This window comes from Octopus bimaculoides, chromosome 3 (assembly GCF_046866305.1).
Source record: "Octopus bimaculoides isolate indiv1 chromosome 3, ASM4686630v1, whole genome shotgun sequence".
Lineage (NCBI taxonomy): Eukaryota > Metazoa > Mollusca > Cephalopoda > Octopoda > Octopodidae > Octopus > Octopus bimaculoides.
The window spans coordinates 168,846,830-168,865,012 of record NC_142930.1 but is presented as its reverse complement, the minus strand read 5'-3'; the positions used below and the strand labels follow the sequence as shown (position 1 = coordinate 168,865,012).

Genomic DNA, 18,183 nt, shown 5'->3' with positions numbered 1-18,183 from the left:
TCCAAAATACACTGGTTTAATATATCATATTTTGAAGAGGGATTTCTTCAATGAATATATTATATAAAATATTGTAAAATATCAAACATTATTATCGAGCTAGAAAACAGAGAGATCTAATGGGTACAAATTAATTTATTGATTAATTAACATATTCACCTACAATTGTTTCATTTCACAAGCAAATTACAAAAGATATATAAAAATATCATTTTGCATTTTCAATACCTTGTATGGCAAATTATCAGGGTGTAGAAAGGACAATACAAGGACTGCATTAAGACACGTTTGGAATACGCAGAATATTCAGACACTCTGATAATTTCCCATTCAACGTATTTGAAATGCAATGTTATATCTTTATATTTGTTTTGTAATTTTAATTTCGTTTGTGAAATCAATCAGTTATTGGTGAATATGTTCATTAATTAATAAATTGATTTGTATCCATTAGATCTCTCTCTCTCTCTTTTCTAACTCGATAATGATATATATATATATATATATATAGATATGCAGGGCAGGGAATCATCAATTAGTAATAAAATTAATAATTAACAATTTCTGCCGGGTAGCTCAGTATGAAAAAACCTTTTTCGGTAAATAATTTATAATCATAAATATATAGGGATTGACAGTAACCTGCTTCTCCAACATACTGAGAATTCAGAAATAGCAGTCAAAGAACTACTGATTTCAAAACTACAAATTATTACTCCAGATTGATAGCGATATTTTTGATACACACAGAACAAAAAACAATAGAGAAGGGTAAAAAACACTTGCCTTTTAGTTAATTTAGTACAATTGTTTCACAGTTAAGAGTACATAATACTCTATTCTGATCTTCCTGAAGATCAGAATAGAGTATTATGTACTCTTAACTGTGAAACAATTGTACTAAATTAACTAAAAGGCAAGTGTTTTTTACCCTTCTCTATTGTTTTTTGTTCTGTGTGTATCAAAAATATCGCTATCAATCTGGAGTAATAATTTGTAGTTTTGAAATCAGTAGTTCTTTGACTGCTATTTCTGAATTCTCAGTATGTTGGAGAAGCAGGTTACTGTCAATCCCTATATATTTATGATTATATATATATATATATATATATATATATATATATATATATATATATATATATATATATATTTTAATATATATATTTATTTATTTATTTATTTATGTGTTTCAGCCAAGTGGCTGCGGTCATGCTGGTGCACCACCGTGATTTTCATGTTCCTTGCATGGCTCTTCTCCCCCACCTGACATGGTCCAATCAAGAGTTTTGATGGCACATCTGGTGTATAAGAGAATTTGACATAGCTGCCCTAAACTGCGTCTCATTACGAGCCATTGGTTCGTCTGGTATCATGGAGAGGAAAGCGTCAGGTTTTGTCTTGAAGACCTCCGCATCCATGTCTTGCATGTCTCTCAAATGTTTTGGCAGGGCATTGAAGAGCTGAGGTCTTCTGAAACCGAGGCTGCTGCAGTATCTTGTTCTTATGTGAGATGCAGTGGATGGTACCTTTGGCACCATGCAGTGGCGACCCGTACGGGAATTCCTGTAGTACTTGATACCAAAGTTTGGCACCAGTCCTTCCAGTATTTTCCAAATGTATATTATTACATATCTCTCCCGCCTGCGCTCCAGGGAGTAGAGACCTAGTGCCTTCAGTCGCTCCCTGTAGTTCATCTGTTGGACTGTGGCGATCTTTTTTGTATAGTGCCGCTGAATTGCCTCGAGTTCTGCTATCCGCCTAACACTGTGTGGTGACCACAACTGAGAGCAATAGTCTAGGCGGCTCAGAACAAATGTCTTCCACAGAGTCAACATGACTTTTTGATCCCTTGTACGGAATGTCCTCAGTATCCACCCTGCCAGTTGTCTGCACTTTACTGTCAACTTGACAATGTGCATGTGAAATGATGCATCACTACACATGTTGATGCCCAGATCTCTTACTGTTTGTGGTTCTGGGATTGCAGTACCTCCAGGCCCTGTGTATGCCAGTTGGGAGGTACTTGTGGTCTTGTAGCGCAGTACTTGAAATTTTTTTGCATTGAACTGCATATTAGTTTGCTCTGCCCACTAATATATTGCATTTAGGTCATTCTGTAGGCTTACAATATCATCAGGATTCTTTATTGCCTGATATATCTTTGTGTCATCAGCATAGCTAGTGACATATATATATATATATATATATATATATATATATATATATATGCAAACAGACATATATGTATATACATATATATTTATATACATATATACATATTTATATACATATATATATACATATATATAAAAAAAACTTTTTTCGGAATGAGATAAAAAACCAAGGTTGTGAAGATTTGAAGACATTTATAAATAGAATGTCTTACAGCTGTTTCCAGGATATTTATTATATCCCTTCATCGGAAACGGCGTGAGAGAATGATTAAGCAATAGTTAGTTTTGATAAGATACGAAATAGAGAGTGAAGTGGAGGAATGAAAAGAGATGTGAGATATGCAGGAATATCCTGAGCGTCCAATAACACGGTACTTATTCCACGTCCTCACGTTGTTGTTTTGTCTTGCTTGTTCATGTTTGGATTGACTATATATATATATATATATATATATATATATATATATATATATATATATATATATAACAGCTTTCTAGCAAATGTATGCATATTCTGTGGGTATTGGGGTAAAATTAATTTTTAATACTTATGTCGTAAGGGTAAGAAAACATTAGATCTATGACCAATACAATCTGATGTCAGCAAACAGGGGCGACAACTCGAAACAAGTATCGGTCTAATTACACCTCCTCTTTGTTTGGTCATTAATTTCTGCTCGATATTATTTCGACGAGGAGACTTCACATATGTTGTTCGAGTTTATCAGTAAATAGATATAACGATGTATTACTGTAAGCAAGAACAGCAAGCATTGTTTATAACATAATCGATGACAATATAAAAATAAGGCGCTTCATAATTTTAAGAATAGTATGAAGTTTTACCTCTGTGCACTCCATTACAATGTTATATTAATGGCTATGTCTATATTTCAAGACGTTTCTCTTTTGATCCTAGTTTATTTTTTTCTGTTTTGGTCAGAAACTGAGAGAATCCAACAACAAAGAAAAAAACAAACACCGACTTGTTACTTCGCCAACACCTCCTGTAAGTTAAGCTAACAATGTTAACTTTCCCAGTTTAGAGCTCGTCTACAGTTAGAGTTTCACTTACTTGTGTGGAATTGTAAGCCACTAATTTGGTAAGTGCTATTCCATCCTCCATTCCAGGATTCTCCTCTTTCAATTTATGTAAAAACTTCGTTCTGGCAGAAAGAACTGCCACAAGTGTTGCTTCGCTGGCTGTTCCCTGAAAAAATATCAATGGTTTGGCTTTTGTATATGCAATATCAATTAACACTCGGAATATTTTTCTCTCACACACACACACACACACACACATCTTAGGTCTTACTGATCTAAGAAGACCAGGAACATATAGCCACAAGCATTTCTAGTTGTGTTCTAAGCCACAGAATACAAACATGTGAGATCTTGCAATCAATGTCCAGAATGTGTGACTATGATAACTGACGGTCTCTTTCTTGCTGTTATATCAGCTGGTAGACTATATAGTTATTTCCAGGAGTTTTAATGCATACTTTCCATTGTTTTTACTCCGATGTATGCGAACACACATGGTAATCTCTGTCTCAACGTTTACTGTTCACACTTCACCTGTCTCTAAAGGTAAATGTGGGATACACATGTGATATTCTCGGTCCCATTCTGGACTGTGATACTGTAATATTCTATACATAAATGTAATACTCTCAGCATTAATTTTATCTAATTGAGTGTGAATTAGATGAAATCTTAATCTTTAAATTCTCGAACTCATTCGATCCCTTTTGGCATTACGCACAAAATCTCTGATGATATGTATGTATGGCAGTTTGTACGCATGTATAATGCCACTAGTCATTCCATATACCTAAGATATTCCGCCATTCCCAGGGGACTATTTCCCTCAGAGACAGACAAAAGAAAGGAAATTCATTGAAGATGACATAGGAACTATTATTACATAGAAACGCACCTGAATAACAGCGCCACCTGGTCCATCGGAAGTGGAGAGAAAACAGTCCGGAAGTTTCAATGCTTTTGCCAGCCAATCTAAAACGATAACTTCCAACTCCGTACAGGAAGGGCACGAAGCCTGAAGAAATGTGTAAAAAAAAAGAAGAAAAATATCTTAATGCATTTTCATTTCATTACATTCATTTCTTGTGAACGAAGTCTACATTTTCTATACCATTCTATTTCTAAACAAACTCAAGTCTATCGGGTACAACCAGCTCAAAAGATATGGAGTCTAAGGCTATATATATTTATGTTAGTTTTTATGTTCAGTTTTAACAAGAACAATTTTACATTAATCATAAACAAGAATGTAGTGGACAGTGACTTCGAAGTTTCGGCCATCTAAACCATCATCGGACTGTCTAAGTCTATGTAGATTTAACTCTTCCCGCTACTCACCTGTGTGCTAATAGCAAATTAAATATTCAATATGGTTCTGAAATAGGTCTTCAGCAAAGTTATTTTTTGTACTACATTCTGAAGATCTTCAATCACCAACAAATGTTCTATTATCTCTAATCTAAAGACATCTTCCTCATCTTACCATACTTTGACGCTACCCAAGTTCCTTTCAATGTTTTCATTCATACATTCCTACCATACTAACACTCTGGGGAAGGCACTGAGTCTCTTACTATTCTGGAAAATGTTTCGTCCCTGTATTAAGTATGTCGGTAAGTCGCATCAAGCAGTTTGGCCTTGGTCTGACCGTTCTAGAGTTTTTAGGAGGAACAACCTCTTAGCCACTAGTGGTGCCAAGTCCACTCTTACTTGGCGTAGTAGCATCTGCTAGAGTCTCAGCTATGAGTTAATTAGCATGTCAGTCGGACAGAGGAGCTCGTTAGCCTAGAATGGGAGCAACATATCTAAGGAAAAGGAAACACTGGTTTCAAACCTCCGTTGTTCCCAGGGCTCCGACATATCCTGCCGTGAGTAAGTCATATTCTGCCGTGAGTAAATCTTCGGGATTAAAACCTGGGGGAAAAATAGGGAGTCAGAGTCACTCATGAAGTTCGACAGTGACTAGAAACTTGTTCTCGCAATTCTTGTGACGACACTTATATAAAATTGTTTTTCCTTTGGATCCATTTGCAAAAAGGGGAAACAATCTCTCTTCTATACCGTACTGCCCAGGTTTGGATCGTACCGAATACGCTATACAAGGGAGAGAGAGCTGGAGAACTCAACCGGTACCGACAACGCTGTACTGCATGGGTGGACAGCTAGGACTTTCGTCCATGTCACTCATTAAATGACTGGCGGAGGCCTTAAATGCATTTACCCACCCAAACTCTGCACGCACACACACACACACACACACACACACACATGCACACACACAAACACACATGCACCCACACACACACCCCAATTTAAATGTAGTTGGTCTTTAGATCAAAAATTTACGATAGACGTTACCAATGCAAAAGAAGACTACTATTAAGTCTCTAACATGTTGAACCACTTAATTTTGAAGATTTCATTGATACCAAATCACAGATCTTAAGCGCACAGGTGACACTATCACTCTTCCTTGTACAAGAGAGAAACTTTATTTACATTATTTACATTTGACGGATATTTGTCTTCATCTTGTTTGTCGTTAACACAACGTTTCGGCTGATATACCCTCCTGTCTTCGTCAGGTGTCTTGGGGAAATTTAAAACCTGGGTTCTCATACCTAAAGTATTTTTCAATGTTGTTGTTGTTGTTATTATTATTATTATTATTATTATTATTATTATTCAGGTCACTGCCTGGAATCGAACACGGAATCTTAGAGTTAGTAGCCCGCGCTCTTAACCACTACGCCTTATGCCCGTGGGCAATTATGGAGTGAATTTTAAGGCTTCTAAATCTAATATTTTCACTCCATAATTGCTCACGGGCATAAGGCGTAGTGGTTAAGAATGCGTGCTACTAACCCCTAGATTCCGTGTTCGATTCCAGGCAGAGACCTGAATAATAATAATAATAATAATATTAATAATGATAATAATAATAATATGTCCGGCTTCATTCTCTTAATTGAGAAAGAAAAGAAACTATGCTGGATCATATATACAGGGTGAACCAAAAGTAGGTGGACAGTAAAAAAACATTTATAATATAACTGATACATAAACCTGTTCCAAATATCATCCCCCTACTTTTGGCTCACCCTGTATAGCCTGCCCAGCTGACAACAAGGTATGCGATAAGGAAGAAAGAAAAGTCGAGAGATATGACAGGTTCGCTTGGGAAGTTGTACCAATAATTGTTTGCTTGGCAGTAGTACCAATAATTGTCGGAGCCCTGGGAACAGTGAGCAAAAATATCGAGAAGTGCGTGGAACAAATAGGGGCTGCAATAAAGGTGGAGTACTTGCAGAAAACAGCACTGATTGGAACCACTCGAATACTCCGGAAGGTGCTCGAAAAATAAGAGGTGTTACTTTAGTTCACTGGTAGTGAACAGCTGACACTGTAATACATCTCTAGCGTTAGAAGCTGTGCAAAGGCAATAATAATAATAATAATAATAATAATAATAATAATAGTAATAGTAATAGTAATAGTAATAGTAGTAATAATAATAATAATAATAATAATAATAATAATAATAATAATAATAATAATAATAATAATAATAATAATAATAATAAAAATAATAATAATAATAATAATAATAATAATAATAATAATAATAATAATAATAATAATAATAATATCGAAAAATACGTTAAGAATGAGAACCCAGGTTCGAAATTTCCCCAAGACACTCGATGAAGACTGGAGGGTATATGAGTTGAAACGTTGTGTTAACAACAAACATGATAAGGACAAATATCTGTCAAATGTAAATAACGTAAATAATGTACATAATTCCGCATCTCTTAAATACAGAACTGTAATGGGAAAAACTTACAACATTTGAAGAAAGTCACCGACAATCACCAACTCATTAATACAACCACTATAAAGGCTGCTCATTATTACTTTGTTTATCGTATGCCCACCAAACTATCGCATCTCACAAAGTGTAGCGATTTTCTTTTGTTTCTAGAGACGTCCATCCCTTCTCTAGAATCCACTTAATAATCATTATTCAACTAAAACTGGCTCCGTAGGGCAAATACTTTTGCTGATGAATTGATGACATTTGTTGGTTGTCTTTCAGTTCTATAATTCACACACAGAACACAATCTTCAAACGGCCAGCATGTTCCTGCTTCCCTCTGTATTACAGTTCGCTTCGTTTTTCCAAGAGTGTTCCTACAAACATTTCGAAATAATCCTACACGTCACAATTTCGTCACACTGATTCAGTAAATAAAATTCCTGCCTTTTTCGCAACATGTATCAGGTTAAAGAAATACATTTCAAAATTTCAAAGATTTCAAAAGTGATTGGTAGAATAAATTCCATTTTGTAAAAGAAATGAAACGAAATGAAATAGATGAAACATGAGACTGTACCCAGCTGAATCCAATACATGCGATGGCATCAGAAAGAATATCAGCAACAATCGAAGAGTAGGAACAGCCAGTTGGAAAATAGGCGAAGAATTTAGGATGTTGCCAGTGAGTAACCTACAAATATAAGAGCAAGGAACACAGTGATAGTATATAGTAACTTTGTAATAAAAATACAATGGTTGGGTAAAGAACAACGTATATATATATATATATATATATATATATATATATATATATATGTATGTATGTATATACGTGTGTGTGGGTGTGGATGGGTGCGTGGGTGTGTGTATGTGTGCATGTATGTATATACATATATATATGTATGTATTATATGTATGTATATATATATATATATATGTATATTAAAACAACACATACATACTCAGAAAAATAGATATACGCACAGTCTCACGTACACACACCTAACATCCCCACCGACACAAAAACACACACAAACACACATACACACGCACTCACAAACGCACTCACGCACACACACGAACAAACACATATACACATACACACACATGCGCACACACAACACCCTAACAAATATTAATCACACACATACTCACTCACACAAACGTGCACACACATACACACACCATCCTACCATAGATAAAAAAACACACACATACTCATATACACATGCCACACACGCACACATACAGACATAGGCATACACATACATATGAACCATCACACACATACGTTTGCTTACACACACACACACACACATACCACAAGGTATTTAAAACAACACACCCACTCAGACAGAGAGACACACACACACTCCCACACTCACACAAAACACTCCCACGCACACACACAGATGCACACATACATACACACACATACGCACACATACGTACACACCCTCACACACACACACACCACAAAGACGATCAAAACAACACATACACACTCAGACAAAGAGATATACGCACAGTCTCACGTACACACACCTAACATCCCCACCGACACAAAAAACACTCAAACACACACTCATATACACATTCCACAATAAACTCTGGGACCAATAAAAACGGCACACACACACACACACACACACACACACACACCCACACACACGGACACAAACACACATATATACACACACATAGAGATGTGCACAGAACCAGTCCCAAAAACCAGTGAACCATGACAGACTGTCACAGACCAACCAAAAATAAAAAAATCTTCTTTAACTCTTCTTCCCTCCCACCCCAGCTAGCCAGTCATACTGTCTCTTAAGACAGTAAAACATTCCTTCAATATACACAAGAGAAAAAGGCCAGGTCAGTTCCTTCTCAATTTTATTCGATTGTCAAAGAATATGTATGAGAATATGTATATGTATATGTATTTTTCCATATGTGTATTTTCATACACTGTTTTTAACACTGTTTTTAACAATTTCACCTTAATATGACAATCAGTATGTAACACTACAAAGTTCATACAAAGCTTTATACTTTAAATATATTTTATCATCAAAGAATGTATATATGCATTTTAATACTCAGACTGTTTTTTAACATTTTTTATTATTCTCAAAGACTTTTGATAATCTTTTTCTAAAAAAGTGAAACCGGTTAAGTAAATAAATATCTTTTAAAAATAAGTGCATTTTCAAACTTTCTTTCATATATATATATATATATATATATATATATATATATATATATATATTTATAAACATAATTAAGGGATCAGCAATATTTGCTTCACCATTTACCGAAGTTCAGAAATAGCAGCTAAAAAAGCTGAGAATCCCACAGATAGCATCACTTGTAACTCACAAAGGCAAAAACAAGAAGAAAAAAACAATGAAAAGCTAACATACCGATGGGCTTGGTAAAAAAATATTAATTGTTAATTGATTTATTAATTAATAAATTGATAATCCTTTACCCTTTTAATTTGTAATATATATATATATATATGTGTATGTATGTATGTATATATAATATTTCGCAAGAATTTCTGAGAGACCGGTGTAGTCATTTTTGAAATGAATAATCAAAGACAAAAACCAGTGACACGAAGATATTTTTTAGTGATTGCATTGATATGAAAGACAGGAGTAGTGAGAACGATGTGAATGTTAGATAATTGTTTAAGTGTATTGCACTTACCCCTGGCATAATAACTCTTTCAATGTCTTTAAATAAATCTTCCCATTTTTCTGGGTCTTGAGGAGCGTGGTCGGGTAGAAGTGGACGCATGAAGCCTGGCTTTACATCCGGAAGTACACGACGTTCTCGACTGTTTTCTAAATAATCAGCCACGAATTTGATCATCTGTTGACTGGCAACCTGAAACTCTTGAGAATCCATTTTTCGCAATCCGTATCACGGGTAAATCTATTGTCAGAAGAAAGTTGATAAATATCAATAAAAGATTTGCTTTCAAAGAATTTCAAAAATATACAAAGTCCTTGTGAATGCATTGCTTTAAAACAAACATCGATTGAAGAATAAAAAAATTCAGTCATTGAGAAAGAGGCATCTAGGAAAGAAAAATATTACAAGCAATAAGTCTGTGATGGTAGTGCTCCAGCTCAGCCACAACAAATTGAATAATACACGATGATCACTACTGTCATATGAATCTCGTGAAATGCTGAAATATTCTAAGAGTAATGTTATTGAAAGAGGAAGAATTCCTGGTTTCTGTTCGTAATCGATATACTGGAAATCTTTCAAAATTGATGGAATTACTTGCAGCATCATTTTACAAACTCATGCATCACATGACTGGCGACCTTGCCACCGATTCAGTTCCTATTTTTCACGCGGTGCCAGACATTAAATGAAGATCCACACAAGTAGCTGTATGAAGACATTATCGATTAAACACATAGTTACCTTCACACAGACAAATATTTATGATAGACTGAAGATATATACGTTCCAAGCCTATAAGCATACATATACACAGCATTAATACGTGTGTATATACTCGTACGCGAATGGGACGAACTGGCACAACCGTAACCAGGAAAAATGCCTAGCATCATTTTCTCCGACCTCACGTTCTGAGTTTGATAAATTCCGGGGTCGATAAATTAAGTACCAGTTAAGTACTGGGGATCGAAGTAATCGACGTTTTGATAAGCGATATTATTTCTCCCTACCTACAGATTCCGTCGTTTGGCATCTAACATTAAACAGTGGAAACAGTTATGTGGGTAGAATCCTGCTTGCTAACACAAAACTATCACCACACATTTCTAATAATGGGATTATGAAGCACTTTGCATTTCAGAAGGATTAAGCACATATATACACTCTCAATGTGTGTGCGTGTGTGCGTATAAAAGTTAAGGATTCAAGCGAACCAGGTCCTTAAATAGTAAAGCACCACGACCAGTTCAATGAGATCGCTATCATGTACAAAACAACATGCATAATACCGATGTAAAGACGGATTTATATTCCAGTTTTATGTACGATCAGAAGCATCCGACCGCAAGGCTTCACCTTGGTACAAACACTGCACCAATTGTACTGCAATCAATAGATTCCAGTTCCACGTTAATTGCAGGTTCCGAATAAGGTGAATAACGAACAAATAACAACAGATGGCTAGTGGTTCACTCACTGCATCTGTTTCAGACCGGTTTGCTATTGATGAGTAGAATTATTACATCATGTGAAAAAACCGTTTTCATGAGGTAAATATATCCACGAATTCAACATGGTAATAATGCAGTGTATTACATCCCATATCTGACCTCCCTCACCACTCTCTATTAAATCTGATTACATCTTATCATATACCCATTACATTTGTATTATTACCGTACTGGTCGACATTAATTTCATGTGAACCATTGATCCCTTGACATTTTTGATATATTGTATAAGTACTTATTTATACACAGACCTTATATGGTATTCTTTATTTATTTAGCCTTTCCTTTACTTTCACCTTATGTTTCATCGTGACTATTATTTCATTTTTATGATTTCATAGGCTTATTTATAAACTCGAAATTCTTATGTTATTATATATTATATTACGCCTGAAAGAACAGCTGTAATGAGTTAACCCTAACCCATCTGCTGTTATTCGTAACTCATATATTGTGCTGTGTCATCGGGTGTAATGCGTTGTGACGGGACGGCAACTGTCTGTCAATATGAAGCAATCATCATCATCATCATATATATATATATATATATATATATATATATATATATAAGATCCAAGGATCGAGGAATAGGAAGAAAGTTACGTTCAAGCAATCCGTAGTAAATAATTTTAAAAGACTTTCGGCGATAATAGTGGTTTATTGAGACGGAAGGTAGTAGATTGTTTTTTCGTATCGAAGTACGATAAACTGAAAAGATGTCCTTTTTATATTTCATGTCAACTGAGCAGGGTTGTCGGGTATGCGAATAGGAATATAAAAGTTAAGGAAGGGAGTGGATAAGATCTGGGCTACATATATTTCATAGCAAGCAGAACCTCGGAAGTGGTGAATATCTAAGCGAGACCAAATATATCTCAATGAAATGAAAGATTACATGGTCGCAAGGAGGTACATGTTAACACATGGAAGATTCAATTAGAATGTGTAGAGACCAGAGAAGGAGAGGAGAATATAAATGTATAGATAAATAAGGATTAAAAGAAGGATATATATATATATATATATATATATATACGTATAAGAAGGGATGACCACTAAGTGGACATCCATTATGCTAGAAATAGACCATCTACGATCAAAGCACAAAAGGAAAAGAATGTTCTTTAGAAAAAATTCAGCACACACCAGAATATAAACGGGCAAGCCAAATGAAAATATACAAAATAAAGAATTCATCGTAGACCAGGTTTCGCCATTACGCAATTATTACTTACGTAATCTCCAATGTAATCGGTACAACTGTGTAAATGTCTAATTTTATGTGGACAACGTGTATATTTCTGCAACTTATATTGAATTAGAGCGGTCGTACTGAAGAGCCACGGACGTGTTACGTAAGTAGTAATTGCGTTAATGGCGAAACCTGGTCTACGATTAATTCTTTATTTTGCATATTTTCATTTGGCCTGCCCGTTTATGTTCTGGTGTGTGCTGAATTTTTTCTAGGGAACATTCTTTTCCTTTTGTGGTTTGATCGTAGATGGTCTATTTCTAGTATAATGGATGTCCACTTAGTGGTCATCTCTTCTTATATGCATGTAATACAATTTTTCTGGATTTTCAGAATTTTCTTTATGCTAGACCACTGGTTTTAAATTGGTGTTAATTAGATTAATATCCAATTTATCACCCTTATTATTTAAATTTATATATATATATATATATATATATATATATATATATATATATATATATATATATATATATATACATATATATATATATATATACTCACACCATTTATTATGCATAAGGTTTGAATAACCTGAGACTATGGCAGAAGATATCTAAAGTATTATTGCAAAGTGGGATCGAACTCGGAGACACATAATATATGTCAGTAGGAGTGTATGTGCGTGCGTGTATTAGCGAATTGTTAACTGTGACACATTCCACACTACTGAAGAACCTTCTAGCATTAAAATAAATGAGGTCTCGATTTCCAGTTTCTCTGTTCCTGTCTTTCAGTCAAGGAAACAAGTCATGAAGTGTCGGAGGGATTACATCAGTTGGGAGGGAGGTGGCCGTCATTTTTTGTTTTTCAGAAAACCACAAAGTGTTTTGGAGTTGCATTTCTATCTTCTAAATATATTGTGTTATATTGGTTGAGCAGTGATTTTATTACATTATAACGTGAGTTCACTTTCTTACTACGGCACTTGGTTTTCAAATGTATTTCAGGAGAAGAATCGATAGGAAACAGATTGTAATCAACGAGAGATATATCCACCTATATATATATTGGACGGTCCAGTAACTATGCTATTGAAAGGTTATTTGAAAACATTTTCATGATTTATTTCATATATCATTTTGCATATTTTAATTATTTAACAGATAGAAATCCATATACGAAATTCTCCGTTATTTACTAAATAATGATTCACTTTTCGACACAATCGATCCTTGACATATTTTCATGAATTATTTTATTTTTATTGATTGACAAACACGAAGGCAGCTTTGGTCAAATAATGGAAGGCTAGACCAGGTATATTTTATTGCTACAAGATATGCATATATATATATATATATATATATATATATATATATATATGCTGAGAGAGGGAGAGAGAAACTACTACTACGACTAAATTACGGTTGAATTTCAAAATCGCGAATGGCTTCCTAACATGTTCCAAGATTTCACGAAATTTTTTAGATACCCGTTTAGTCGTAAGCAGACATAAGCACATTCTGGTTTTTGAAATCTTTGAACCAAGAAGCACATCTTGGATGCGTCACATGAAGAGAAGAAGAGAAAGGTGAGAGAGAGGGATGGAGAGGGTGAGAATGGAATGAGAGTTGCAATGACTTCATTTGAGTTGACTGGAGTAAAGTCAAATGAAATGCGCTGCTGAAATACTCTGCGCTCTCTTCTGTAAAAGAGTCCAACACACCAATGCGCCTTGAATTTTTTCCCTTTTCTCTATTTCTCCCACACACACATACTAAATACATACAAATAAAACCGTAAATGTAGATTACGTCATATTTCTGTGGAAGACATCACACATAATTAGCAGCTGCCCATCAACGTACTACCTCCCTATGCGACATGGCATTGTCGCAAAAACAACATACAATGCAATTCAAAAAAAAAAAGATCGTCTCGGAATAAATATACAGAATCCCTCTGTTATTGGATGCATACATAAATACCAGAACAATGAGTACTGGTGGAACATTCACATCAAAGCCTCAAGCCAATTCGTTAATCTAATATTGGCTTCAAACTTTAGGCACAAGCCCAGTAATTTTGAGGATAGGGTTAAGCTTATTACATACACCCTAACGTTCAAATGGTACTTATTTTATCGACCGTAAAAATGACCCCAGCAGTGTTTGAACTCAGAACTTAAAGATGGACGAAATGCCACTAAGCATTTTCCTTGGCATGCTAACAATTCTGCCAGCTCACCGCCTTACTTAGTCTAATCTTCAGATCATTATACTCGCGCGAATCCTACCTGTTTGGGGAGCTGTGTAAATGTCCTCTAACTGCCCTCCGTTTTAATAATAAAGAATTCCTCTTAATTTTCAGGAAATTTTTCTGGATTTAAAATAACAAAAAAGAAAATAAAGATTTGATGTATTTTATCTGGTGTTTTCGTTGGTTAAAATATTTATTTGGGATTTCTTTTTAAATAAATTTTTTTTTACCATACGGGGAGGTTTATGTTTATAATTAGAGCTGATGGTATTATATCTCGACAAACATGCACGGCCATGCTCAAAATAGGCTTTCAACCATATCTTATAAAGTTATTTAATAAAGTATAATTAAAAAATATAGTTGAAATTAGCCTGCACATAATAAAGTTTCTGATGTATTTTTTCACTTTAGTGATGAATAAATAAATGTTTACGCTAATAAATAAATATCTGCTATTAACATGAATTAGCGTCAATATTTTTGATTCGCAAAGGCGGCGATCTGGTAGAAACGTTAGCACGTCGGGCGAACTGCTTAGCGGTATTTCGTCTGTCTTTACGTTCTGAGTTCAAATTCCGCCGAGGTCGACTTTGCCTTTCATCCTTTTGGGGTCGATCAATTAAGTACCAGTTGCGCACTGTGGTCGATCTAATCGTCTGGTCCTCTCCCCCAAAATTTCGGGCCTTGTGCCTAGAGTAGAAGAGAATATTTCTAATCCCCTACTCTTGACAATTAAATCTTAAATAACATTCTTCAGTTAATAATTAGTCAGTGATTAAATCTATAATGACATAATCCAGAATGTTTAGTAAACAATGAAATCATCCCTCAAAAAATAAATCCACTCTGAGATAGATTTAGAAACATTTTGGATTAAACTATGATAAATGCCGCGAATGGACAATGATAAAGTGGTTACTTCTCGGGAATTGAACCTGCAACATCGTTTTCATTATCCAGCGACAATTCAATTATTTACGGTATCAATGTTTTCAGAATTCCTCGCCAACAAAATATTGGTCTATCCGAGACCAGAGCAGAAAACTTTTGCTGAAACTGCTGATATCGATCCTCCATCTGTGTATTTATGAATTGAACTTCTGAAGCAATCCAAAGCATCTTTACACAGTCTTGAACACTTGAAATACACTGATTAATGTATTTAAATATTTTCTGTCAATCTCCATTAAAAAGAAATACATTCTACGTTAAACTGCATTGTGTAATTTATCTCACAGATCACGTATTGAAAATTGGCTGGAAATGACAGAGAGACTTTCTGTCAAACGTTACTCATTCAACAGTGAAATGGCTACAGTAATTCTTGGAGACACATTTGTCTGCAGATAATTACATTGCTGAATGTGCCGGAAATGATTCTTTGAATCTGAGGGCGACACGAGAATCTTCATTACTTTCTTTCTTTCTTTCTTTCAGCCTTTCTCGTTATTCTCTTTTGTTTTGTAAACACACACTCACACACACACACACACACACACACACACACGTATCACTATTCCATGTCATTTACTGTATCCATTATATCGATTTTTCTCTTACCTCCTCAACGAAATACAGGTTAAAATATCTATCTACTATTAATAGTGTGTTGAAATTCTCTATATATATAACCTACAAGTCAACATGATGTTTACGGTGCATGGCTGATTTGTATCAACTTTTCTATTTCTGTGTTACAACACAATCTCTCTCCATTCCTACACTAAGATCTCCCCACCTATATTATGCACTACTCGCACCCCCCACCACATGCTCTCACCTCCCTTACATAATGCGCTCATCTCCCCATACTATGCTCTCATCTCCCCCAAACTAAGCTCTCACCACCCCCACGTTGTTCTCCAGCCCCCCACACTATGCTTTTACCTCGCCTATACTACGCTCTCATCCTCCCCACATTATGATCTCACCTCTGTTACACTGTGCTCTATCTCCCCCATATTATGCTCTCCCACCCCTACATCATGCTCCTCCGGTCCCCAGACTACTCCCTCCTTTCTTTTCTTTCGCTGCTACCACACCTTTCCCCTTCCACATATCTGCTTGTTCCCCATGCCATATAGCCCCTATCCCTACACTAGACTACTCCACCCTCAAACCTATCAAAGACAACCATCTAATCCTTTATCACAATGTAAGATCTGTTTTCATTCCAAGACGGTTCTAACGGTTCCTTTCCTGTCATTCAAAAAATATTCTATATTCCAGCACGACCAAATGTGTACTGTTAACAGTGTTGTAATTTATCCTATACCATGTCCTATCGAATAGAACCATGAATAAAATACTTCCAGCCACGACAATACTGCCTTTTTGTTTGTCTAAGACAGTATTAGCCAATACCGCAGCTAAATTATTACTTTTCTTGAAAATGGCTGGAATGAAACAACAATCTCTTCATTTACTGAGATTACTGAGCTAATAAGTTGACTGTTAATACCTCTCCCCTCATTCTTTCACTTTCTCCCCCATGTTACATGCATATAGTTTCATTTTTCATGAAAATTTATGTTTGTAAAGATAAATATTTTGCTAAAACACAAAGCAGAACGTTTATGCTACACAAGAGAGTTATCAATAACTGCCTGGATAGACTGCTACAATTGGAATATAAATAGACAGCTAAACGGGCTGGTTATAACAATTATGTAGATAGATAGCTACATAGGACAGTTATCAATAGCTACATAGAGACACTGTATATTGATGAATTCACAAATTAATCATTTCAGTAACATTCTCTACTTTACTTGGGGAGTTTTCTCTTTTAATAATTGGATCGAAGATTTGATTAAGATTGAAAAAAGAAAATGTCACAAAAACGAATACAATCGGTGAAACGCAATGGTTCTGGATCTAATTTAGAGAACGATAGATTAAAGGGCAAAAAAACAAACAAAAAAAAAACAGAGTAAAGAGAGTAAGGTACAAAAAGCGAACAGAAAGTAATAATGGTAGAAAGTCAGAAGATAGTTTAAGAAAAAAATTACCAGATTTACAGAATAAAGATTTCCTGCGACACAAATACACAGAATGTAAAAAAAAAAAAAAAAAATACTACTACTACTACTACTACCACTACTACTACTACTACTACTACTACTACTACTACACACACACACGCACGCACACACACGCACACACACACACACACACACACACACACACACACACACGCACACACACACACACACACACATAAACTCGATGTAGAAAAGTAGAAGGTTTAGTGTTAGTTAAATACTTACAAAGTATGTATGATATTTAGCAAGAAGAGTAAATGAAAAGTTGTAATAAAGAGAAAGGAAGCCTGAAAGAGAGTAAAAATAAATGGAGTTTTTATCTGATTTTGAGGGAGACGAAAGATAAACAACGAATATGTTGCAGTGACTTGCAACGATAGAGATGTATAATCGACCATAAAACAAAATTAGGTTTGTATCGCAA

The 18,183-nt window shown here is 35.1% G+C and overlaps 1 protein-coding gene across 3 annotated transcripts in view; it reads right to left on the bottom strand.

The window, feature by feature from the left end:
* The window catches only part of LOC106872848 (aromatic-L-amino-acid decarboxylase), a 55,047-nt gene that overhangs the window by 20,633 nt on the left and 16,231 nt on the right, over window positions 1-18,183 (bottom strand). For 2 of the 3 annotated variants that reach the window (XM_089350008.1, XM_089350010.1), the window contains exons 2-5: window positions 9,757-9,984; window positions 7,616-7,729; window positions 4,114-4,233; window positions 3,250-3,384 (exon numbers count right to left, since the gene is read on the bottom strand). In XM_089350008.1, the coding sequence (XP_089206134.1) occupies window positions 3,250-3,384; window positions 4,114-4,233; window positions 7,616-7,729; window positions 9,757-9,957 (570 nt within the window). In that variant the 5' untranslated portion in view covers window positions 9,958-9,984. Of the gene's footprint in view, window positions 1-3,249; window positions 3,385-4,113; window positions 4,234-7,615; window positions 7,730-9,756; window positions 9,985-17,984; window positions 18,048-18,183 lie in introns of those variants that run through there. The other variant, XM_089350009.1, reaches the window with a different exon arrangement.